The 24160-nt window shown below is 47.0% G+C and overlaps 2 protein-coding genes across 2 annotated transcripts; both read left to right on the top strand.

Annotated features, from left to right (window-relative positions):
• Positions 1-1552: 1552 nt before the first annotated feature.
• LOC144279367 (immunoglobulin kappa light chain-like) lies at positions 1553-7016 on the top strand. The gene is made up of 6 exons (XM_077840821.1): positions 1553-1595; positions 1872-2201; positions 3004-3315; positions 5448-5558; positions 5972-6018; positions 6717-7016. Exons 1-6 carry the CDS (start codon positions 1553-1555, stop codon positions 6810-6812), a joined length of 939 nt encoding a protein of 312 aa, XP_077696947.1. The 3' UTR covers positions 6813-7016.
• A 4257-nt stretch (positions 7017-11273) lies between these two features.
• On the top strand, positions 11274-15638 carry LOC144279916 (immunoglobulin kappa light chain-like). The gene is made up of 7 exons (XM_077841618.1): positions 11274-11308; positions 11675-11736; positions 12009-12338; positions 13150-13461; positions 14252-14362; positions 14753-14799; positions 15543-15638. The coding sequence occupies exons 1-7, from the start codon at positions 11274-11276 to the stop codon at positions 15636-15638; spliced, it is 993 nt and encodes a 330-aa protein (XP_077697744.1).
• Positions 15639-24160: the final 8522 nt, after the last annotated feature.

Genomic DNA, 24160 nt, shown 5'->3' on the forward strand with positions numbered 1-24160 from the left:
AAAATATTTTGTGGTCAAAAAATTATACGTTCAAAATTGGAAGGAAACATTTCAAAATTCTTAAAACAAAACGCTGCCTTTCACCCAAACCGAAAATGATTTTTGGTTTTAGAAAATTTTTGAGATTTTGACTTTTCATCCCAGTTCAACACAGGAAAATGTTTCAGTGCTTTCTGAAAATTTGTGTGGGGTCGGAAATCCATTTGCTACCCAGCCCTGGTAACTACAGGAGTGTAAAATTGCTCCTGTAGTTACAGTTGGCTACATTGCTCCTTTTCACTTCCTGTCCGAAGCCACTGCACAGTGCTGCTGTGGGGCTGTCAAACAGCTGCCCCGCTTCACCCCCACAGTGTGTAAAGAGATTTCTATATAAACTAAGGGCCCAATCCTGCTTGGTGCTGAGGCACTTCCTGTGATGTGCTGGGCACCTCCCATATTCAGCAAAGTCAAGGGGAGTGGTGGGTGCTCATCTGCTGTTAGGAACAGCTCCTACCTTCCGTTCCCTAAAGCACTGTACATTGTAAAGCAATGGAAGGAAGAAGGAAGATGGTCCCCAGCATTAGAGAGCTGCCTGGAAGGGGTTTGTGACAGATCGATCCAGGGGAGCTGCAGCCAGCCAAAGCAGCCTCACAAGTGGGGTGCGGGCTACGGAGACATGGCCAAGGCACCCAGGGATTCTATTCTTTTTTGAGCCAATTGCTCTAATCACTAGCCCACATTGCCCTCTCTTGTCAGATGTTTCAGAAGGAACGTTGACAGATGCACTTTATTTCTTTCTCCCTGCTTTGTGCAGCCAGACGCAGCTTTCTAAGCAGCCCCGTTCAGTTAATTTTAACCAGTTTATTGCTAGACTCAAGGGGTGGCGCTTAACTGCCATTGACTTCAGTAGGAGTGAGGCACCCAAGCCTCTTAGCCAGGTTTGAAAATCCCACTAGGCACCTGTCTGCATTTATAGGCACCTAAATAGCTTTGAAAATCTGGCCCAAAGTCACTTTTGGAAATGGGACTAAGACTATTTTGAAAATCGTGTCTTATGTTGTCTTTTTTCTCACATGTCAGAGCTTTCAGTTTGATGATCTACAGTTCGGTTAACAGTCCAACAAGACAAGACAAGACAACAACCGTTACATGTCTGCATTGTGCCACCAAGAACTGTGCTACAATAAACCAAACATGGAAGGCTGGGGAGGATTTACATTGGGATTGTCAGAGGCCCTAAGTGGTTTAGGAGCATTTTCCTTTGAAAGTCAAAGGGGCTTGTGCTCCAAACTCATGTGGGTTTGTTTATTTACATCATCCATATTCTGGATGTTTAATTATTCTGAATTATTATTTACACCCCTGAGCCACTGGAACGCAGAGAAAATCTACAAGAAATGCTGTACCCTCTGCAGAGACTTTAACCCACCCCTCTAGTATCTATCACCACAGCACATCCTCCTCAGAGGCGTCCCTCACTGGAAATGACCAAAACACTGTACCCAGTCACTGCAGCAGTGCACTGGGCATCAGCCCTTGGGCTAGTGAGTCAGGAGTTTGTCCTACTATTTTTATGAACATGATCTTTGCCGAGTATCTGCTTTTATCTTCCTTAGGTAAAACTTCTGCTTTAAGCTCTGGAATTGGGAAAACAGCCTCGTCAGTAAGACACTAGAGTTGACTACTGTATCTATGATATGTTTTGAAACTTTTGCTGGATATTAATTGCATTTCCATTCACTTGTATAAAGTTAAAGCACCTTTTCAAGTATTTGGGATGCAGAGAATAACCATTATCAGATTAAGTAATTTCTTTTGCTGAGCTATCCATTCCATCTGTGGCAGTTGGAGACCTGGCGGACACTGACTATAACGATCTTTTATTTCTCCAGTGCTAGGAGTGCAGTTATTTCTGCAGCAGACTCAGCGGATCCAGTTTGTTGAAGTTAGTGACACCGCAAAGATCCACTGTTCTTCCACAGAAAACTTGGAAGGAGGAAGTAGCATGTTTTGGTATTTGAGAAGAGAAGGTGAGAAACCCACCTGCATTAAGCGCTGTTTGGATGACCAAAGTGTAAGTAAATTTGCTTGCAAACATGAGACACACAGCTCGACACTGGAAATCAGCAACGTCCAAAAGACTGAGTCTGGCATTTACTACTGTGCATTTGAATACAGCAGCTACCTGATTTTTGGGAATGGATCCACGCTGATTGTTGGAGGTAAGGAACCATAGCTTGTTTAAGGAGACTAATAACTTATTGACAAAGCATATTTTGTATTCCCATTAAAATGTGACAAGATACCATAGCTATTGATGAATGGTTCAAAGGAAAGCATGCTTTCAGCCAGACATATCAGCTAAACATTGAATGCTCTGGGTATAGAAGGAATGTAACAACATTTATAGTTATAAAATATATGTGTAAAACCTGAAAGTGACAAAATTGAAGTTTCTCTGTGACTGTTCAGGGCAGCCAGGTTGGGACTATTGCTAACCTAAGAGTTATGTTTGCATGAAACAATATTTAGATTTAATGAGAAGTTTATAAAATTGTTCGCAATTTTCTTTCTAGGTAGTGCAGCTATGTATTGCGCTCTGTCCCAGTTACGGGTTGTGTGGTGATTTAATATTTCCTTCTTCAATAGATTTGTTCCTTTGAATTCATGTCTTAGTGACAGATACGCAATGTTGTTGTAGCTGTGTTGGTCCCAGGATATGAGAGAGACAAGGTGGGTGAGGTAATAGCTTTTATAGGACCAACTTTGGTTGGTGAGAGAGACGAGCTTCCTTGCTGACACAGAGCTCTTCTTCAGATCTGGAAATGACATTCTGAATACATTTCCCAGATCTGAAGGAGAGCTCTGTGGCAGCTTGAAAGTTTGTCTTTCACCAACAGAAGTTGTTCCAATGAAAGATTTTTGACTCACCCACCTTGTCTCTCTGAGTGAAAGATTAATACCTTTAATCAGACTGCAGCTCATTTGATCATCACACTGAATTCACCACCTCCTTCTGCTCAGACAGTTTTACCAACACCAGCTGGGTGATGCTTCTGGTCCCATTTCCACATGGCAGTCAAGTCACTGGGACAGCTAATCTGGCCTGTGTGATCCGTGGAGTTTCCAGCCCGGTCCATGTTTCCTGGAGCGTTTCTGGGGAGCTGCAGGAACAGGGGCTGACGCGCTCATTGAAAGCAAAGGATGGATCTTTAACCCTCATAAATCACATCAGCGTCCCCATGGACACCTGGACCAGTGGGAAGAATTTCACCTGTGAAGTCAAATTCAACTCTTCTGGCAACAGTGTGAAGACAAGTACAAGATATTCTGCAGGTGAGCGATATTATATTTGAGGCTAATTGAGACTCTGATGTAAAATAGGTGTAAAGTTGCCCCAGTCAGAGAGGCTGAAACATAATTTTCCATGACAGAAAGCTGGAATATTCTATTTCTTAATTAAAACTTCTCAAGGGAGTTTTGGGAAAGGAAACTTGAGACATTACACGGACCACAAGACAAAGTAGCTCTGATCTCTAGGGCAGCTTTCACCCAGATTGTACATATAAAGCACTGTAAAGAGTTAAATAATAATAAATACCAGGAGTAAAGGGGAATTCAGAGGCATTTGAGAAGAGAGATGTTTTCCAATGAGATATGCAAAGTGATGGAAAGGTGATGAGGTGAGGCGAGACGAAAGAAAACAAATAAGAAGAAAACAAAGAAAGACGAAGTGGGACCGCTAAACACTGAGGATGGAGTGGAGGTTAAGGATAATCTAGGCATGGCCCAATATCTGAACAAATACTTTGCCTCAGTCTTTAATAAGGCTAATGAGGATCTTAGGGATAATGGTAGCATGACAAATGGGAATGAGGATATGGAGGTAGATATTACCATATCTGAGGTAGAAGCGAAACTCAAACAGCTTAATGGGACTAAATTGGGGTGCCCCGATAATCTCCATCCAAGAATATTAAAGGAATTGGCACATGAAATTGCAAGCCCGTTAGCAAGAATTTTTTAATGAATCTGTAAACTCAGGGGTTGTACCATATGACTGGAGAATTGTTAACGTAGGTCCTATTTTTAAGAAAGGGGAAAAAAGGTGATCCAGGAAACTACAGGCCTGTTAGTTTGACATCTGTAGTATGCAAGGTCTTGGAAAAAATTTTGAAGGAGAAAGTAGTTAAGGACATTGAAGTCAATGGTAAATGGGACAAAATACAACATGGTTTTACAAAAGGTAGATCGTGCCAAATCAACCTGATCTCCTTTTTTGAGAAAGTAACAGATTTTTTAGACAAAGGAAACGCAGTGGATCTAATTTACCTAGATTTCAGTAGGGTGTTTGATATGGTGCCACATGGGGAATTATTAGTTAAATTGGAAAAGATGGGGATCAATATGAAAATTGAAAGGTGGATAAGGAATTGGTTAAAAGGGAGACTACAGCGGGTCCTACTGAAAGGTGAACTGTCAGGCTGGAGGGAGGTTACCAGTGGAGTTCCTCAGGGATCGGTTTTGGGACCAATCTTATTTAATCTTTTTATTACTGACCTCGGCACAAAAAGTGGGAGTGTGCTAATCAAGTTTGTGGATGATACGAAGCTGGGAGGTATTGCCAATTTAGAGAGAGATCGGATCTGGATGACCTTGTAAATTGGAGTAATAGTAATAGGATGAAATTTAATAGTGAGAAGTGTAAGGTCATGCATTTAGGGATTAATAACAAGAATATTAGTTATAAACTGAGGACACATCAATTAGAAGTAACGGAGGAGGAGAGGGACCTCAGAGTATTGGTTGACCACAGGATGACTATGAGCCGCCAATGTGATGTGGCCGTGAAAAAAGCTCATGCGGTCTTGGGATGCATCAGGCGAGGTATTTCCAGTAAAGATAAGGAGGTGTTAGTACCATTATACAAGGCACTGGTGAGACCTCATCTGGAATACTGTGTGCAGTTCTGGTCTCCCATGTTTAAGAAGGATGAATTCAAACTGGAACAGGTACAGAGAAGGGCTACTAAGATGATCCGAGGAATGGAAAACCTGTTTTATGAAAGAAGACTGAAGGAGGACTTAAATAGCTCAGACATAGGTTAGAGGTTTATTGTAGGAGTGGGTGGGTGAGATTCTGTGGCTGCATTGTGCAGGAGGTCAGACTAGAAGATCATAATGGTCCCTTCTGACCTTAATATCTATGAGTCTATGAGACCTAACAGGGAGGATTCTGTAGATGGAAGAAGGTGCAAAGAAGATTCTGATTACAAGGAAAATAGAATTCACCTGTGGGAAAGGGGGCAACAGAGGGTGAAAGGTGCTGAAGGCTCCTGTAGCTTCAATCCTCGGGGGTTAAGGCCTGTGGTGAAATGGGGTCAGGAGGGGAGAGCTGGATGTGGTGGCATCACGACCCTCTTGGCTCAAGTCAGGCACTTGTGTCTGGTTTTTTTGCTTCCTCCACAGCCCCTGCCAGGGAGTGCTCACATTACAGTGTGCCCCTTGCGGCTGGAGCTGGTCTGCTGTTGCTCGTGGTGTCTCTGAGCCTCGTCTGGACCCTCTGCCCTTCCACGCTAGGTAATAAACACAGCCCAGCCCAGACACTCCCCCACTGAGAGAAATCCTGCTCCCCTGCTTTCTACTGGGGACTGCAACTGTCCCGTCCAACACATGAACACGCTGCAAATGTCACAACTGCCAGCACTGATCTCCGAATGTTTGTTTTCCGAAACTTGAATGTCCTGTGTTGGGAGAACGGCTTTGTTCTCCGTGACAAAGGGAGCGATGTGGAAAGGCTTCTACTGCCCCTGGCCCAGGCACCTTGTCTATAGCTCACAAAGAGCACTAGCCTTTCTGATGAGCCTCTATCCACGTGCCATGCATGGAGGTGCCCTGCGCACCCACAGCTCGGATGCACCATTAGTCAATGAACTGCAGCTGGGGGGTGACCGTGGAAGAGGAACTTTGACTGTTGTCTTTGTTTGTTCCAGGATTCCAGCCCAGGGTCTCAGCACCCCCAGCTTCCAAGGAGCACCAGGTACGGCTCTTTGCAAACTGTCTCTGTGTAAATCAATGTGTCTGTCTCAGACATTTCTAATCCATCAACTTCATGTGTTTGGCACCGAAGCTGATTGATCTGGAAGGAGGAGGTAAAAGTGAGGTCTAGCTGTTGGAGTAGCAGGGAGGAAGGACGGAGTCCTACTGTGAGCTTTGCTACTAACTTACTGTGGGATAGTGGACAAGTCACTTACTGATCTGTGCCTCTGTTTCCCCATGTGTAAGGAGTGGATAACAAGACTTACTGCATAAGGATGATGGGAAGTTTGATGTTTTATTGGTTCTGACTGTACCCTTTACAGGGTTTTTGTGTGCAGCTTGGAATATTTTTGGCACTTATAAGATAAAGAGCTATAAGAAATTATATTTGTAAAGCACATGAAGATTTTCCAGTGAAAGGTGCTCTGGGCCTGATCCAAAGCTTACTGACCTTAATAGGAGACTGTCCATTTCTACTGGGTTTGGATCTGGCCAAATATTTTCAGCAGGTGAGTTCTTAAAGTCAGAATCCAGTGATGGTTTCCATTTTAAAAACACGCAGTTTATAGGACAAGCAGGAGAATCAGAGATGAGAGGGAATTTTTAATCAGGCTAAACTCACTTGGATGTTCAGTTCTGTATCCTGTACCCCTTCATTTTACAAGGAGATGGCTCATTTTACTAATTGTCGCCAAACAGGGTGGAATCTTATACGCCCATCTGGATTTTGATTCGCGGAATCGTGACGGGTGCACAATGCAGCGATCGGCCAGAGGGAAACATGTAAAAGCCTGAACAGTCTAGTGCAGGGGAATCCACATGTGGGAACTGATGTCTGGTTCTCTGCTGATCGGACGTGGCAGCCGGAAGAAGGCTCTGTTTGTCTCCATCTCCTTTCTTTTTGTATTTTCTCCACTTCTCTGTTTGGAATAAAAAGGTCAGAAAATCCCCACAGGGTCCAGCCTCATCAGGTGGGAAATCTCCTTTTGGGATATAAAGGCATCATGGTGTAGATTGTGTATTAGATTGGAAGCTCTTTGGGGCAGGTATGGTCTCTTTGTTCTGTGTTTGTGCCGCGCCTAGCACAATGGTGCTATGGTAACACAATAATTGTCATCATCACCCTCCCCTCATCTGCACAGAGACCCAGACACAGCTGAATGGCTGCAGCTTCCCTGCACAAAAAGTGAGGCCGGATGGCAGGAGCCTGCAGAGGGGATGTGCAGCCCCTGTATACGCCACAGCTCCCAGCTCCCCTGATTCTCAGCTGTAATGTTACATGGTCATGCAATGGGATTGGGAAGGGGAAGGATGGATGCAGGAGCTGGGAGGGGTGAGAATCTCTCCCCAGGCCAGGGCTGGAGCTGCTAGTCCAGTGCTTCCTCTGGAGCAGTGTTTCTCAACGACCGGTCCATGGGCTGGTGCCAGTCCCTGAGATTTCCCTGACACAGTTTAGGAAGGCAGCCAGCCGGTCCCTGGTATCCAAAAGGTTGAGAAACACTGCTCTAGAGTCTGCTTCTTTCCCCCAAGGGCAAGGTCCACAGATCCCCTTGTGCCCGCCCCTCTGCACCATCTAACGATAACAACATGTTATCAATGACTGGAGCTCTCCTGGTGCCTGAGCCTGCACGCGCTGCCTGTTTGCATCACAACTTGTGTTGTTCAAGCTGTCGTTCAAACTGTCACTCATTAAAAAGTGATAGAAATGCAATTAGTGATATTTGTATTGCCTCTTTTACCTGGTCAATGCATCAAGCTCAGCTTATTGTGTAATAAGAAAGGTGCCCTCTTAAATCCTTTAGGCCAGATTCTGCTCTGGTTTGCAGCAGTGTAAACCTGGAGGAGCTCAGTGGAGTTACCCCGGATTTACACCAGTGTCTCTGAGAGCAGAATCCAGTCCTTTCTATTCCTCTTAGCATCTGTGTTTCTTTTGAAGGATAACCCAACAAATGTGTGTCATGCGACTTGTTACACACACATATGGTAAGGGCTGTTTTACAGAGGACGGTGATCGATTGTTCTCCATGCCCACTGGAAGAAGGACAAAAAGTTATGGGCTTAATATGCAGCAAGGGAGATTTAGGTGAGATATTAGGAAAATCTTGCTAACTCCAAGGTTAGTTCAGCTCTGGAATAGGTGTCCAAGGGAGGTTGTGGAATCCCCGTCATTGGAGGTTTTTAAGAACAGGCTTGGCAAACACCTGTCAGGCATGGTCTAGGTTTACTTGGTCTGGGACTTGATGACTTTTTGAGGTCCCTTCTAGCCTGACATTTCTGTGAATCAGAGTGCTAATAAAAAATGAATGACTAAGGCCAGAATATGATCTCATGTTTCCCTACGTACTGAACCGAACGGGGCTGCAGGAAGGCCCAGATTTCCACTGAGCCTTCAAATTGAAGTCTTGAATGAACAGTGACTTGCAGTCCCTGACAGTGCTTTCAGCAAGACAAGAGTAACTGGCTCTGGTTCCTTGGCCAACGTCCCATTTGAGTTATTACTCGAGCTGGTCAAGAGTCTTCGGAGGAAACATTTCTTTGTCAGAAAATGCCTGCTTGTTGAAAGGGAGATTTTTATCCCCCCCTCAAGGGAAAAGGGCAGTTTGATGTTTTTTACAAGAAGAAAAGTTTTCAGAATTGCAAAATGAAAAATTCCGGTTCTCGAGTTCAGGACGACATCTTGCTTAGAAGTTGAAGCAATTATAGTTGAACAAATTGTACAGTTGATCATAATTGTATATGGTCAAAACAGAAAGGAAACATCCCAAAATGTGTCCTTTCACCCAAACCAAAAATGATTTTTGATTCAAGAAAATTTTGACTTTTCATCTCAGTTCGAGTCAGGACCATTTTTTGATCTCTTGAACATTTGTGTGGGGTGGGAAATCCATTTTCTGCCCCAGTCTGGTCATTAAAAGTGTAAAATTGCTCCTGCAGCTGCAGTTGGCTACATTGCGCCGTTTCACTTCCTGCCCTACGCCACTGTGCTGTGTTGCTGTGGGGCTGTCAAACAGCTGCCCCGCCCCACCCGCACAGTGCAAGGACAAGGCCTGCCCCAGAAATGCCCCAGGGCCCTGCCCATCCATGCCAGGTTCACCAGGTGTGGGCAGGCAGGCTCAGCATGGCAGGATCCAAGTGTGGAGGGGCTTAGGGTGCAGGGATCCAGGTGAGGGTTCAGAGGCTGTGTGGGGCATTCTGGGTGCGGGCGGCTCAGTGGGGGATCCGAGTGCAGTGGGGGGGATCTGGATACATAGGGGCTCGTTGGGGGGGTTCTGGGTGCAACAGTAATAGGACTCTGCAGGGGGGTCCAGGTGAAGGTGGTTGGGGCTCATGAGGGGGGGGTCTGGGTTGTGAGGGGATAGAGCTCATCAGGGGGGTCTGGGTGTGGGGACTCAGTGGGGGGGTCCAGATGCTGGGGGAATGGCGCTCAGTGAGGTGGGGAAGGGGATCCAGGTGCAGCTCGTTGAGGCTCAGTGGACTGGGGATGGGGTGCAGGTGGCTTGTCAGGGTGGTCCAGGTGCAGGGGGAGTGGGACTTGGTGAGGGGGCGGTTCTGAGTGTGGGGTATGAGGCTTGGTGGGAGGGTCTGAGTATGAGGGGGTCTGGATGCACAGGGATTGGGTGGATGGGGGAGCAGCTCTCTATACAGGGATCCCGCCCCCTGCAGCTGAGGAGTAATTGGTGCAGGAAGCGATGGGGGGGAACTTTTCAGAGCTTCCTGCAGCTGGGGGATAAATCTGGGGATGGGTCTGATGCCATGCAGGGGAAGAGGAAGTCCCATCCTCCCGAGCATAGCTGGGACTAGTAGCTGAGCCCAATACAGGCTAGGAATCACCAGCCGGGTCTTCCCCAGTCCTGCCTCCTGCCCCACAGTGATTCACCTCTCTGCTGGCTGCTCTGGCCCCCCAAAATATACTGCTGGGAAGGGTCGCATGACTGCTTTTGTGGCTTCCCTTTGCCTCCCTGTCAGAAAGTCATTTTTCTGCTGGGAAGCAAAGAAATCTGCGGGGGACATAAATTCTGCACCGTGCAGTGGTGCAGAATTCCCCCAGGAGTAACACAGCATAAGGGCCTAATCCTACATGGTGCTGAGGCACTTGCTCTGACATGCTGGGCAGCTGCCACACTCAGCAAAGTCAAGGGGAGTGGTGGGTGCTTAGCTGCTGTTAGGCTCAGCATCTACCTTCAGTTCCTTAAAGCACTGTACATTGCAAATAGGGCTTTGTACCCTTGTCAATCAGTGTTACTGGGAGAGTTATAACAGGCCCTTACAGGAACTGAGCTGGGGAGACATTGTGCTTGAATAGCATTATGATTTCCATGGTCTTATTTGTACAACCACTGACAACATTCAGCCCCTTAACAGCGACCCTGGGGACCGGATTCTCATTTGCACTAAGCCCCTTTCTACCACGGTAACGCACAGGGGCCTGGAAGTGGGTGTGAGTGTAATTTCTGCTCCTCTAAACTCCTCCTTACATTGGTGCAAAGGGGAAGCTGTGTAATTGTGAGTAATGCCCTTGGGCTAGAAATCAGGCAGAATCTTGGCCAGTCCAGTCATCCTTTAAACACCTGCTTCCACTTAACACTGCCTCAGTCAGGGACTGCAGGATTTAGCCCAGGTCGCTCCCCAGCCATGTGGGGGAGGAAGGCAGGGGAGGGTAGAAGGGAAGGAAGGAAGGACAGGGTAGAAGGGAAGGAAGGAAGGACGATGGTCCCCAGCTTTAGAGAGCTGCCTGGAAGGAGTTTGTGACAGATCGATCCAGGGGAGCTGCAGCCAGCCAGAGCAGCCTCAGGAGTGGGGTGTGGTCTAAGGAGATGTGGTCAAGTCACCTAGGGAATCTGTTCTTTTTTGAGCCAGTCGCTCTAATCACTAGCCCATGTTGCCCTCTATTATCCGCTGTTTCAGAAGGGACATTGACAGATGCACTTTACTTCTCTTTTCCTGCTTTGTGCAGCCAGACGCAGCTTTCAAACCAGCCCCATTCAGCTCATTTTTATCCAGTTTATTGCTAGATTCAGGGGGAGGCACTTAACTTCCATTGACTTCAGTAGGAGTGAGGCACCTAACCCTCTTAGCCATGTTTGAAAATCCCACTGGGCACCTGTCTGCAGTTATAGGCACCTAAATACCTTTGAAAATCTGGCCCTAAGTCACTTTTGAACATTGCATCCTTCATTGTCTTATGTCTCAAACATGTCAGAGCTTTCGATTTGATGATTTAAAGCGCAATTTAAGTCCGCCACGACAAGATGCCAAATGGTCATTACGTGCCTGCATTGCAGCACCAAGAAGTATGGTGCAACAGCGGCCCACACATGGAAAGCTGGGGAGAGACTTAGGTCAAAAGAACTAAGTGATGTCAGAGCATTTTCCTTTGAAAATCAATGAGACTTGTGCTCTGAAGTCATGTGGGTTTGTTTCTATAGAACATCCATGTTCTGGATATTTAAAATTATTCCAAATCATCTAGTGCACCTCTGCACTGCTGGAATCCAGACAAATTCTACAAGAAATGCTGTAGCCTCTGTAGATTCTTAAACCCACCCATCTTGTGTTTGTCACAACAGCACATCCTCCTCGGAGGCGTTCCTCACTGGACACTGTACCCCGTCACTGCAGCAGTGCACTGGGCATCAGCCTTGGCGCTAGTGAGTCAGGATTTTGTCCGACTCTTTTATTAAAATGATCTTTGCAAAATACCTCATTTTATCTTCCTTAGGTAAAACTTCTGCATTAAATTTTGGAATTGAGAAAACAGCCTCTTCAGTGAGACATCAGTGTTGAATATCTATGATATGTTTGGAAACTTTTGCTGGATTTTAATTGCTTTTCTATTCATTTGTACAAATGTTAGAGCAGCTTTTTTAGCCTTTAGGCTGCAGAGCATAAATATAATCAGATTAAGTAAATTCTAGTGCTGAGCTATCCATTCCATCTGTGGCAGTTGGAGACCTGGCAGACACTGACTATAATGATATTTTATTTCTCCAGTGCTAGGAGTACAGTTATTTCTGTACCAGACTCAGCGGATCCAGTCTGTTGAAGTTAGTGACACCGCAAAGATCCACTGTTCTTCCACAGAAAACTTGGAAGGAGGAAGTAGCATATTATGGTATTTGAGAAGAGAAGGCGAGACACCCACCTGCATTAAGAGCTGTTTGGATGATCAAAATGTAAGTAAATTTGCTTGCAAACACGAGACACACAGCTCGACACTGGAAATCAGCAATGTCCAAAAGACTGAGACTGGCATTTACTACTGTGCAGTTAGAATTACCAGCTACCTGCTTTTCGGGAATGGAACCACACTGATTGTTGGAGGTAAGGAACCATAGCTTGTTTAAGGAGACTAACAACTGATAGATAAAGCCTACTTCATGTTCCCATTAAAATGTGACAAGATACCATAGTTATTGCTGAATGGCTAAAGAGAAAGCATACTTCAAGCCAAACAGATCAGCTAAACATTAAATGTTCTGGGTGCAGAACGAATAAGCTTTAACCAAAAATGTTAAAACTTGAAAGTGCTGAAAATAAACTACTGACGTTTGTCTTTGACTGTTCAAGGCACCCAGGTTGGGAATATTTCTAACCTAAGAGCCATGATGGCATGAAACAATATTTTCAGTAAAAAAAAAAAAAGTCAAATTCATAAAATTGCACAAAATGTTTCCTACTAGGTAGTGCAGCTACGTATTGCTCTATATCCTAATTAGTGCTGGCATGGTGATTTCACATTTTCTTCTTCAAAATAGATCTGTTGCTTCGAATTAATGTCATAGGGAATGATAGCATGCCGTGGTGTTGTAGCTGTCTTGGACCCAGGATATTAGAGAGACAAGGTGGGTGAGGTAATAGCTTTTCTGGGACTAACTTCTGTTGCTGAGAGAAACGAGCTTTCAAGCTTCCACAGAGCTCTTCTTCATGTCTGGGAAATGACACTCTGAATATATTTCCCTGATCTGAAGAAGAGCTCTGTGGAAGCTTGAATGTTTGTCTCTCTCACCAACAGAAAGTTGGTCCCATACAAGATTTTACCTCACCCACCTTGTCTTAGTGAAAGATTAACATCTTTAATCAGACTGCAGCTCATCTGATTATCACACTGAATTCGCCACCTCCTTCTGCTCAGACAGTTTTACCAACACCAGCTGGGTGATGCTTCTGGTCCCATTTCCACATGGCAGTCAAGTCACTGGGACAGCGAATCTGGCCTGTGTGATCCATGGAGTGTCCAGCCCAGTCCATGTTTCCTGGAGTGTTTCTGGGGAGCTGCAGGAACAGGGGCTGACGCACTCATTGAAAGCAAAGGATGGATCTTTAACCCTCATAAATCACATCAGCGTCCCCATGGACACCTGGACCAGTGGGAAGAATTTCACCTGTGAAATCAAATTCAACTCTTCCGACAACATTGTGAAGAAAAGTACCAGGTATCCTGCAGGTGAGTGATACGATATTTAAAGGTAATGGAAACTCAGATGTAAAATATGCATGTGACCAAGATGAGAGCTGCTTCTATGTGATTTTTCCATTACAGAAATTTGGAATATTCTATGGCTTCATTAGAATTTCTCCAGAGAATTTGGGGAAAAGTAAATTGAGGTGTTACAGGGACCACAAGACAACATACCTCTGATTTCTAGGGCAGCTTTCTCCCAGACTGTCCATATAAAGCACTGTAAAGAGTTAAATAATAATAAATCCCAGGAGTAAAGGGGAGTTCAGAGGCATTTGAGAAAAGAGATGTTTTCCAGTGAGATATGCAAAATGATGGAGAGACATACAGGGAGGATTTTATAGATGGCAGGAGGTGCAGAGAAGATTCTGATTACAGGAAAAATCATTGGCCTAACAAAAAGGGAACAATGGAGCGGGTGAAAGGTGCTGAAGGCTCCTGTAGCCTCACTCTTTAGAGAGTAAAACAGGTGGTGAAATGGGGAACAGGATCACAGAACATGTCTAATTCTGACCTAGTGCACCAGTCGATCTCAAAGCACTTTACAAAGGAGGTCAGTATCACTAGCCTCATTTTATAGATTGGGAAACTGAGGCACAGAGGGTAGCTGTGATGTGTCCACGCTCACCCAGCAGGCCAATGGCAGAGCTGGGAGCAGACCCCAGGTTTCCTGAGTCCCTGTCCTCTATCCACTAGGCCACACTGCCTCTTGGAAGGGTGTAGGCAGGACTGCTGAAGGAAGCCTTTTGTGTCTTTCTTTTAGCCACCTCCACAGCCCACGCCAGTAGTTGCCTACCTTCCATTGTGTCCCTGGCGGTGCTGAGCACCCTGATGCTGTTGATGGTGTCTCTGAGTCTCATCTGGACCCTCTGCCCTTCCAGGCTAGGTAATAAGCACTGCCCATCCCCAACATTCTCCTGCAGAGAGCGATCCCACTCCATCCCTCCTCCTGGGGATTACAAGTGTTACCCCATGTGCTACACGGACACACGGTAAATCTCATGAGCACCAAGACTGAGCTCAGAATGTGACTTTCCTGTGTTGGAAGAACGGCTTTGTTCTCCATGACAAAGGGAGCAATGCCCATGGCCCAGGCTGCTTGTCCATAGTTCACAAAGAGCACTAGCCTTTCAAATGAGCCCCTCTCCATGTGCCCTGCATGGTGGTGCACTGGGCACCCACAGCTCGGATGCACCATTAGTCAGTGAACCTTACAGCTTGGGGGAGTGACTGCGGAAGAGGAACTTTTACCGTTGTCTCTGTCTGTCTGTTCCAGGATTCCAGCCCAGGAGCTCAGCACCTCCAGCTTCGCAGGAGAACCAGGTACGTCACGTTACAAATGATCTCAGTCTAATTGTGTTTGTCTCAGGTATTTCTAATGGGTAAATCACCTTAGCGCATTAGAGGCCTACAAGTGTTGTTTCCAGCCCAGCTACTATTGGCCATTCGGCAAATCACTTAACTGCTCCATGCCTCGGTTTCCCCAAGTATACAAAAAGAGATAACAAGACCTAATTCACATGGATACTAGGACATTTAATTTATTAGTGTTTCAGACTGTACACTCTTTCAGGGCAGTTCGTCTTCGCTTTGGCCCAGATTGTCAAAGGTATTTAGGTGCCTCCCTCCCATAGTTGGGCATATACATACTTTGAAGATCTGAGCCTTTGTGTCTTATACAGAGCAGGGCATATTGCTGGCACTTAACAAACAAATAATAATAATTGATAGTACTGGAAAAGAACATTAAGATTCTCAACAATGAAAAGTGCTTGAGACCTGATCCAAAGCTAACTGAAATGAACCGGAGAGTTTTCATTATTTCCGTGACCTGCACATCAGGCCTGAGCAGAGCCAAATGTTATCACTGAGTTCTTAAAGTCACATGGCACTGTCCATTTTCATAACACACACCATTTATAGGAAAAGCGGGAGAATAAGAGACAGGAGGGAATTTTTAGTAAGGTCAATGGATGCTAAACTCACTTGCCTGTTCCAGTCTGTCTCTGCTTGTATCATTTCATTTTACAAGGAGGTGGCTAATTTTATTAAATGTCGCCAAACAGGGTGGAATCTTATACGCTCATCTGGATTTCGATTCACGGAATCGCGACGGGCGCACGATGCAGCCATCAGCCAGAGGGAAACATGTAAAACCTTAAACTGTCTAGTGCAGGGGAATCCACACATAGGAACTCACTGTTCTCTGCTGATCTCAGTGGGGTTAGCCAACCTATAATAAAGCTCTTTCTGGCTGTATCCTTTTTTCTCTCCTCTTCTCTGTTTAGAATATAAATGTCAGAAAATCCCCCAAAGAATTAGCCCCTGAGAGGTGGGAAATCTCATTGTTTAAGCTAAGAGCATCATTATATAGGTGACTTTTCAGTTGATTTGCATATTTTGAAGAACTGGTTGGAAAATGGCTTTTTCTCCCTCATGGAAAATTTTGATAAAAGCAAAAAAGTTTAATTTTTCCTAAAATTTTCAGCAGCAAATGTTAACTTTTTGTTGAAGGATTTTTTTCACCCATAACACATCTTCAGCTACAAACCAAACGGTGATTTTATTTCCGGCTTTTCAATCTTCAGACCAAAAAAAATCAAAGATTTGGGTTTTGTCGAAAACCCAATTTTCCCTTGCAGGGGAAAAATAGTTTAGATGGAAAGTTTTCAACCAGGGCTCATATTTAGGAACAAATCCCTGCAGAGGGACTTCCTCAGATTCACAGTCTGATAAATGTGAAGGTCAGAAGGAACCATCGTGACCATCTTGTCTGACTTCCTGAGTCATAGACCAGAGAACCTCAAGCCCGTAACTTCTGGTTGCGCTGTGGTGTAGCTTTTAGAGAGACACCCAATCTGAACATAAAGCCTGCAGAATCACATCCGTGGGCAAGAGGACCTGCTGCTGTTTTGCAGTGATAGGCGATGCACCATGCATGTCAGCTGAGATTATTAATGGCAAAGAGGGATCTAGAAAGAGCTGGTAGGTCAGGCTCTCTGTCTGAGGAGTGGTGCTGCTATTGTACTGATTCCTGCTTTTCTTGAAGGGCCAGATCCTTAGAAGCCCGCAGGCCATGCCATCTAATAAGAACAGGTAATCAACAAAAGGGGCTCCTTACTAAAACGGTACATCAGTCTCGTCACTGAAGCGTCCGTTGCCTTTTTCAGCGGGTGAGATGCTGCAGCTCAGCTTATTGTGTCTGAGGGGGAGACTTTGCAAATCCCTCAGGCCAGGTTCTGCTCTCACTTGTGCCCGCGTAGACGTGTGGCAGTCCCTGGAGTTGTGCCAGCTTCACCACAGTGTCCCAGGCAGCAGAATCCGGCCCTGGACATTTCATTTAATACCTGGACTCAACTTGCTGCACCCCACAAGGGCCAATAAAAAGATGAATGAAGAAGGGCCTCAACCTGAGCTCATTTCGCCCACGAGGCAGCAGGAGGAGGCCCTCTGTCCGATGGGACTTCACACTGGGGTCTGGAACAGGGGCAGATGGTCCCCAGTACGCTTTCAGCAAGCGGAGAAGAGCTTGGCCAGCTTCCCGAGTGGGTACACGTCAGCCTACTCAGGTTGTTGTTGCAACCGGGTACACAATGCATCTTCACTTCCTGTCCTGAGCTGCAGTGCAGGGTTGCTGGGGGGCTCTTAGCCAGCTCCGACCTTCCAAGCCGTTTTACTGGTGGCCGACAGAATTCCTATAGACCGTTAAAAGGCCTTGTCCTATAGGCTGTTGAGGCCCCCGCTGTGATGTGCTGAGGTCAAAAGTAGGGGAGGATGCTCACCAGCTTGCAGGACCACAGCCCAAGTTCAGAGGGCTTTGGAATCCTGAAAGCACTGTACAATTGGAAGTTATGACAGGTCCTTTCTGTAGGCAGGGGCCATGCTGGGGAGACACTGACCCACATCCTCAAAGGTATTTAAGCTCCTAACTTCCATTTAAATCAATGGGTGTTAGGTGCCTACATACCTTTGAGGATCTGGGCCATTATGCTTGCATAGCTTTAGGATTTCTATGGTCTTATCTGCATTACAACGTGAGCCTCTTCCAATGAGTCTGGGAGTCCTGATTCTCATTTGCACTAAGCCCCTTTACCAGGGCTTAATTTGGGCCAAGGCTGAGCCCTGTTTCCTCTAGGCCTGGCAGTACATCGCCCCGGCATCTCTGAGCTTGCTGCATCAGTTATGAATGTAAAAAAATTACTTGAGTCCCGGCACCTAATTGCTTGATCCCCAGCACCTCTTTCATTACAAATTAAGCGCTGCCCTGGTAGGGTCAAGGGGCCCGTAAGGGGGCATGACTAATTCACTGCCTGAACTGTGTAATGTAAAGGGACCCAAATGTAATGGAGAATAATCATATGAAATATAGACCCCGCCTGCTGTCAGGAGTGATCTGAAGCACAACCAGCCAAGGAATGACCCTAAAGGAACTGCGGGTTTAATATCAGAAGCAGAATACAGGATCACAGAGATGTTATCATTATCACCGGCAGCAGCAGCTATAGCAACCCTTGCGGCTTTAAGCCAGCAGCAGGTTGGGTGTGTGTACAGAGGCTGTACAGCCCCGGGGGGGTCCTGCGGGGCCAGGCTGGGCTGCGAGAGCCAGCGCTGAAAGGTCACGTAGGCCGGGACGTCTGTGACACAGAGTGTGCAGCACCAGCCTTTCGACGAGTTCTGCTTTGTTCAAAGAGCCAGTTTCATTTCATGGGAAATGCGCTGTTGCTCTTACAGTGGGGTGAGGTAGGAAACCGCACAGACACAGGCCATGAGCTCAGTTAACGTGCTTACAGCTTTGAAAAACAAAATATGTATAACTCCCATCTAAAAATATAAATGAGATACACTAACACCCCAGCCATACCGCCAGCCTATGCAATAGGCCTCCTTGTTGCCACTAAGTCCCTCTCTGCCGCTCTGGTGGTGTAAAGGAGCCTGAAATGAGCATATATATAATTAACCTGCATTTTAAGGCCCCTTTACATGGTCTGAGTGATGCAAAACCCTTGATGTAAATGACGATCAACCCCTACGAGTTTAACAGTGGCCCAGCATGGATTTCTCGCATGGGGAGGGGCAAACCCCCATCCACCCGCACTCACCCGTGTTTTAGAGCAAGCAGGAATTAATTCAGGGAGGTCTTATGGCCAGATGATCTCAGTGGTCCCTCCTGGCCTCATGATCTATGAATCCATGTTCTAACTTGGTTCCTTAAGCCCATTGTGGAGCACTCAGCACAGTCATAACCGTGCAATGAGAATATTTTCTCCACTTATAACCAAATGACCAGCTATGGTGACAGGCATAAGCTACGCTTTTCACGTGTGGATTGACCACGCACTGAGCCAGATCTCCAGCGGCTGTCAACGTGTGGAGTTATGCCAGGATCTGACCCTCCGTCATCAATCAGAATGTCTGTTGTGAAAAGCGATATCTGGTAAAGAAGTGGCTTGTCCTGTCCACATCAGTGATTCAACGTGCGTGAGGAGAGAGAGGCTCCTCCAAGTGCCGTATGGCTGGGCTTACTGTTAAGCTTGTCATTTGGCTCGGCCCTGCGTAGGGAGAGTTACAGGGGGTTACCAGTGTTGGAGGTGAGGAAGGCTGCAGGTAAAATGGACCAGGCTGTGACTATGAGCAGCAAGGTCACGGGGTGACTTCCTGAAGGGGCCGACGGATTAGAGAAACAGCAGCTGAGCTATCCAGGACAATTCCTGCCGTGTGTGAGCAGCCTGCGCCACTCTCCGATGCAGGAGGTCCGCTCAGTAGTGGGGCTAGACGTGAAAACCGGGCAGAGGCTCTGCTGCTGATCATACAACGTTCTGAGTTGTGAGTGTGGAAACGCTGGCCGCCCGGTGCCAGGCGTCCGAGCCCACTGCACTGCAGAGCCCAGCTGCAGACCCCCCATCGGCACTGACCGCGTCAGAACAGCTACTCCTGTTTCCAGAGTCCAGACCCGCACGGTACCTGCTGCATCGTCATTCTGCATGACCATGATACAGTAAGTCCTGTCGGACAGCCGCTCCCCTCCCCCCGGGGAGCAGGCAGGGGCTGCATCCGTGCTGAGCAGGAGACAGGCAGACCCCGGAGCAGAATTCAGTGTGTAGAGGCGCTCCAGCTATGGATGTTGCCTGCGTGTGGGATGCCCAGACTGATGCGGGACAAGGGCCGGGCGATCTGCCAACTAATTGAAAGGAAAATGGAGCTAAGAGGCCAGGCCCCCAGCTGGAGTAAATTCTCATTGCTCCATCGACTTCCATAAAGCTACGCTGATTTATGCCAGCTGGGGATCTAGCCCATCGGCTTCAGTGGAGCTTCACCAATTTATACCAGATGGGAATGTGGCCCATCAACTTCAATGGAGCAATGCTGATTTACACCAGCTGGGGATCTGGCCCCTCGACTCCAATGGAACGATGGCAATTTGCACCAGCTGGGAATTTGGTCCCTTGACTACAGTGGAGCAGCACCGATTTTCACCAACTGGGGATCTAGCCCCGTTGATTTCAGTGGAGCAATGCTGATTTATACCAGCTGGGGCTCTGGCCCGTTGACTCCAAAGGAGCTCTGGCTGATTTTCACCAGCTAAGGATCCGTTCCAGTCTTTATTCTTGACCAAGTACATTAGTGAAAAACTGCAGCAAACCAAAGGTATTTTGCTAGTTGGAAAATCTACACTCAGAAGCTGTGAGCCTGTGGGTTAAACAAACCACAAATACGTTACAGCCAAAGTCTCAGTAAACAACAAACTTCCGGCTGCGTTGACCTTTCTGACCACTACTGCTTTCTCATGCTTTGCAGAGAGAGCTCTGCAGCGTGGTTTAGTCTTTTGATCACTCATCTGAGAATTTAAATCTTGGGGCGGGGAGGGGGTTCCGCCATCTATTTTCACAAACGCTGTAGCCCCCTGAAGAGCACAAATCATATTTGCACCTTTTATTTTACATAATGTGAAACATACAATTCCCCAGCCGACACAAAGACCAAATCCTAAGTCAACAGTTTTCCCAAAGACACCATCCGACCCTGCTCTTTCTGGCTGGATCAGCCGGGACCAACAGCCCCAACTTCTAGTCTCAAGAAAAGGTTCCCATAAACCTGTCAAGAGAAAATGGAGTTAAAAATTAACTTGAATTTAGTGTTGGGCCTGAACTAAAACCTTAGAGCTGAATCTTTGTGAGCAGTTTATTGAGGAAGTTCTGATTTAGATCCTGGCTTGTGTGATGCTGCCCCCACCCGAGTGGGTTGTCGGCAGCAAGAATCAAACCTCGGGACCTCTGGCGCTAAAAGCATGAGCATCTACCATAGGAGCTAACAGATAGTTTTATTACCTAAAGGTGGAGTAGGGCTGTCAACCTGTATATGTGGCCCAATCACCACTAGAGGGCGGAAGAGTACACTTATAGTCGGACCCATTTCTACATAAAGTATTTTATTGTCCAGTACGTTCCCCTAAATTAGGATGTCCTTTAATTGGACCAGTGTAGCATCATGATAGCGAACGCAACACCAGGTGCTGACATGGGACCATTTTAGCAGCACTTCTGCTTACTGGGCATGCAGTTAGCTAGAGAGGCCAGTTCTAAATGCCAGTGAAGTAACACAGACAAAGATATAAAGAATAAGAAGAAAGACTAAGTGCCGGGAATAGCATTTTTGTTCAATCTGGTGTTTCATTTCGTGTCAAGACTTTCCAGAATGTTTCTCTCCCCCAACAGCTTCTTCTCCTGGGGCCTGTTTCACCATCATCCTGCAGCTTGTGCCATCAGAGGGCATGAAAACGCTTTGATCGCGCTCACTTTGCACTGGGGTAACGGATTGCACAAGGGGCAGGGCAACCTTACCAGGGAAAGCTGGTCAATTGGTGCAAGAGACCTGCCCTCCAGCTGTCTGAGTTGAGAAGCCTGGGCTGTATTATTTTCTCCTCTACTCCAGAGGTGAGTCCAGGCTGGGTTTAAATATCCCCACTTCCCGCGACAACCCATAAAATGGATTAGCGTTCAATAGGAGTTCAGTGTTCCCGCAGTGTAAGTGGGGCCCATATGAACTGATAGGTGACTTCCAGTCAGGGAACAGGTAGATGGCAAGGACAGGCAGCCAAAGGGGAATTGTGGGAAGACACTGGAGGACAAGGAGCCCTCAGGAGTTGAGTCACAGCCCTAGCCTGTATCCACGCTACAGAATGGTCATGTTAGCAGATGACAAAGTTGTGCTCAGTAGGGCATTAGCCTCTACCCCCAGCTGGGCCAGCCAGCGCATGTCACTAGCACCTCCACACATGAGAAAGGGTTCTTTGTGTGTGGACGGGGGTTGAGTTAACAATCACGTTCTAACACAAGTGAACTTTGCAGTGAAGACAGGCACAGCAGGGTTCACTACCCATTGAAGGAACTGTCTGGAGAGGACTGCTGAAGTCAGGCTGGGTACAGTCAAGGATTCCCGTACCCTTCCTTGCCCTAGGACTGGGCTATTTAAACAGGAAGAGGAAATTGAGCAGGAAGGAGGGGACTAGAAGTTATGCAGGCTGTAGCTTCTCTTAGCTCCTGGAGATTAGCCTGGATGGGCCCAGAGATTTTGTTTGCTGACTCTTATATTTAGAAGCTGTGAACGGGGGCCTTGTGAAGTTTATTAAGGCTTCTCCTTCCCTGAGACCTTCTTAAAGGGGGCATGTTTGTTTTGGCTTCCCGTGTCTTGGATCCTTTACAAGAAGGCTGAGACTTTGCAGCACAGATTTAAAATTAATCTAATCCCAGGAATTATGCTTAAGGCTACTATTCTGTCACAGAGGTCATGGAATCCATGACTTCCAGAGACCTCCGTGAGTGACGTTTTCTGCACTGGGGCTGGAGCTGTCAGCAGGCAGCCCTGCAGCTCTCAGACACTGCTGGCAGTGGGCCCGCAGCCATTCCTAGCCAGTGGGCAGCAGGGGGACCCCGGAGCTCCTGACTCCTGCCAGTGGCGGGGGGACCCTGCAGTGGCTCAGATGCAGTGGGCGGCAGGGGGACCCCGGAGCTCCTGACTCCTGCTGGCGGCGAGGGGACCCTGCAGTGGCTCAAATGCAGTGGGCGGCAGGGGGACCCTGGAGCTCCTGACTCCTGCTGGCGGAGGGGGGACCCTGCAGTGGCTCAGATGCAGTGGGCGGCAGGGGGACCCCGGAGCTCCTGACTCCTGCTGGCGGCGAGGGGACCCTGCAGTGGCTCAAATGCAGTGGGCGGCAGGGGTTCCAGAACCCCCAGCTGCCGCAGGTGCTGGACCCTCCTCCCTCCCCATTTTGTGAGGGATATTTTATTAGTAAAAATCACAGACAGGTCACAGGCTTCCGTGAATTTACTAAAAATATCTGCGACCAAATCTGAGCCTTAATTATGATGAGATTCTCAATTGACGTGAAGGGAAGATGTGTGGCCAAATCCCAGTCATGCTTTTGAAGCAACCGTGGATAAAATGCAAGGTCACAATGATCCACAGTACACAGCGATCCTACACCAGTACTTCTGTGGCTTTGCAGGCATGTGCTGTGTATGACATTCGGCATTGGGGAGGCCTCATCTGGAGTACGGTGTCCAGTTTTGGGCCCCACACTACAAGAAGGATGTGGATAAATTGGAGAGGGTCTAGCGAAGGGCAACAAAAATGATTAGGGGTCTGGAACACATGACTTATGAGGAGAGGCTGAGGGAACTGGGATTGTTTAGTCTGCAGAAGAGAAGAATGAGGGGGATTTGATAGCTGCTTTCAACTACCTGAGAGGTGGTTCCAGAGAGGATGGTTCTAGACTATTCTCAGTGGTAGAAGAGGACAGGACAAGGAGTAATGGTCTCAAGTTGCAGTGGGGGAGGTTTAGGTTGGATATTAGGAAAAACTTTTTCACTAGGAGCGTGGTGAAACACTGGAATGCGTTACCTAGGGAGGTGGTAGAATCTCCTTCCTTAGAAGTTTTTAAGGTCAGGCTTGACAAAGCCCTGGCTGGGATGATTTAATTGGGGATTGCTTTGAGCAGAGGGTTGGACGAGATGACCTCCTGAGGTCCCTTCCAACCCTGATATTCTATGATTCTATGATTCTATGACATACCACCATATGGCAAACCCATGGGAATTACCAGTGGTGCAGCAGGAGGGTAAAGGTCGGTTGGCTGTGTTCCCAGCAGTGAATGAAAGAATGAAAGAAAAAGAGGCTAGTTTACAGGCAGGGCCGGATCCCCAGCTGGTGTGAACCGAGAGCAATGGTGCTATGACAACTTATACCAGCTGGGTATCTAACCATCCCATTTCTGAACCAGTTTAACTAACTCAGGGGGAAACGATTGTGTTAAATATATGCAAGCCCCAGTGTGTACCTGAAGAAGAGCTCTGTGTAGGCTGAATGCATCCGATGCAGTGAGCTGTAGCTCACGAAAGCTTATGCTCAAATAAATTTGTTAGTCTCTAAGGTGCCACAAGTCCTCCTTTTCTTTTTAGTGTGTACACAGTTACAAATGGTGTTTATTGGCGTTGCTTGTACAGGAACAATATAACTAACCCCAATACCTTTTCATTAGCTGTAAAGCTGGGTCCCTACGCAGGGCTCACACTAATTACCTAATTTGGTTTTTCTACCCATTTTGCTCGATCGCTGCAGAGATTGAGCCTAGATGAGCCCTGGGACCCAGGAAGAATCCAGTTCATCCCATTCAGATCAGCAGTCAGGT

Source organism: Eretmochelys imbricata, chromosome 24, assembly GCF_965152235.1.
Source record: "Eretmochelys imbricata isolate rEreImb1 chromosome 24, rEreImb1.hap1, whole genome shotgun sequence".
Lineage (NCBI taxonomy): Eukaryota > Metazoa > Chordata > Testudines > Cheloniidae > Eretmochelys > Eretmochelys imbricata.

Excerpts from the sequence above, each read along its gene's own strand:
- LOC144279367 (XM_077840821.1), top strand. The coding sequence starts at position 1,553 with ATGAACATGATCTTTGCCGAGTATCTGCTTTTATCTTCCTTAG. Across the intron at positions 2,202-3,003 it reads ATCCACGCTGATTGTTGGAG|ACAGTTTTACCAACACCAGC; the intron begins GTAAGGAACCAT and ends CCTTCTGCTCAG. Across the intron at positions 3,316-5,447 it reads AAGTACAAGATATTCTGCAG|CCCCTGCCAGGGAGTGCTCA; the intron begins GTGAGCGATATT and ends CTTCCTCCACAG.
- LOC144279916 (XM_077841618.1), top strand. The coding sequence starts at position 11,274 with ATGGTCATTACGTGCCTGCATTGCAGCACCAAGAA. Across the intron at positions 11,737-12,008 it reads CCTCATTTTATCTTCCTTAG|TGCTAGGAGTACAGTTATTT; the intron begins GTAAAACTTCTG and ends TTATTTCTCCAG. Across the intron at positions 13,462-14,251 it reads AAGTACCAGGTATCCTGCAG|CCCACGCCAGTAGTTGCCTA; the intron begins GTGAGTGATACG and ends CCACCTCCACAG.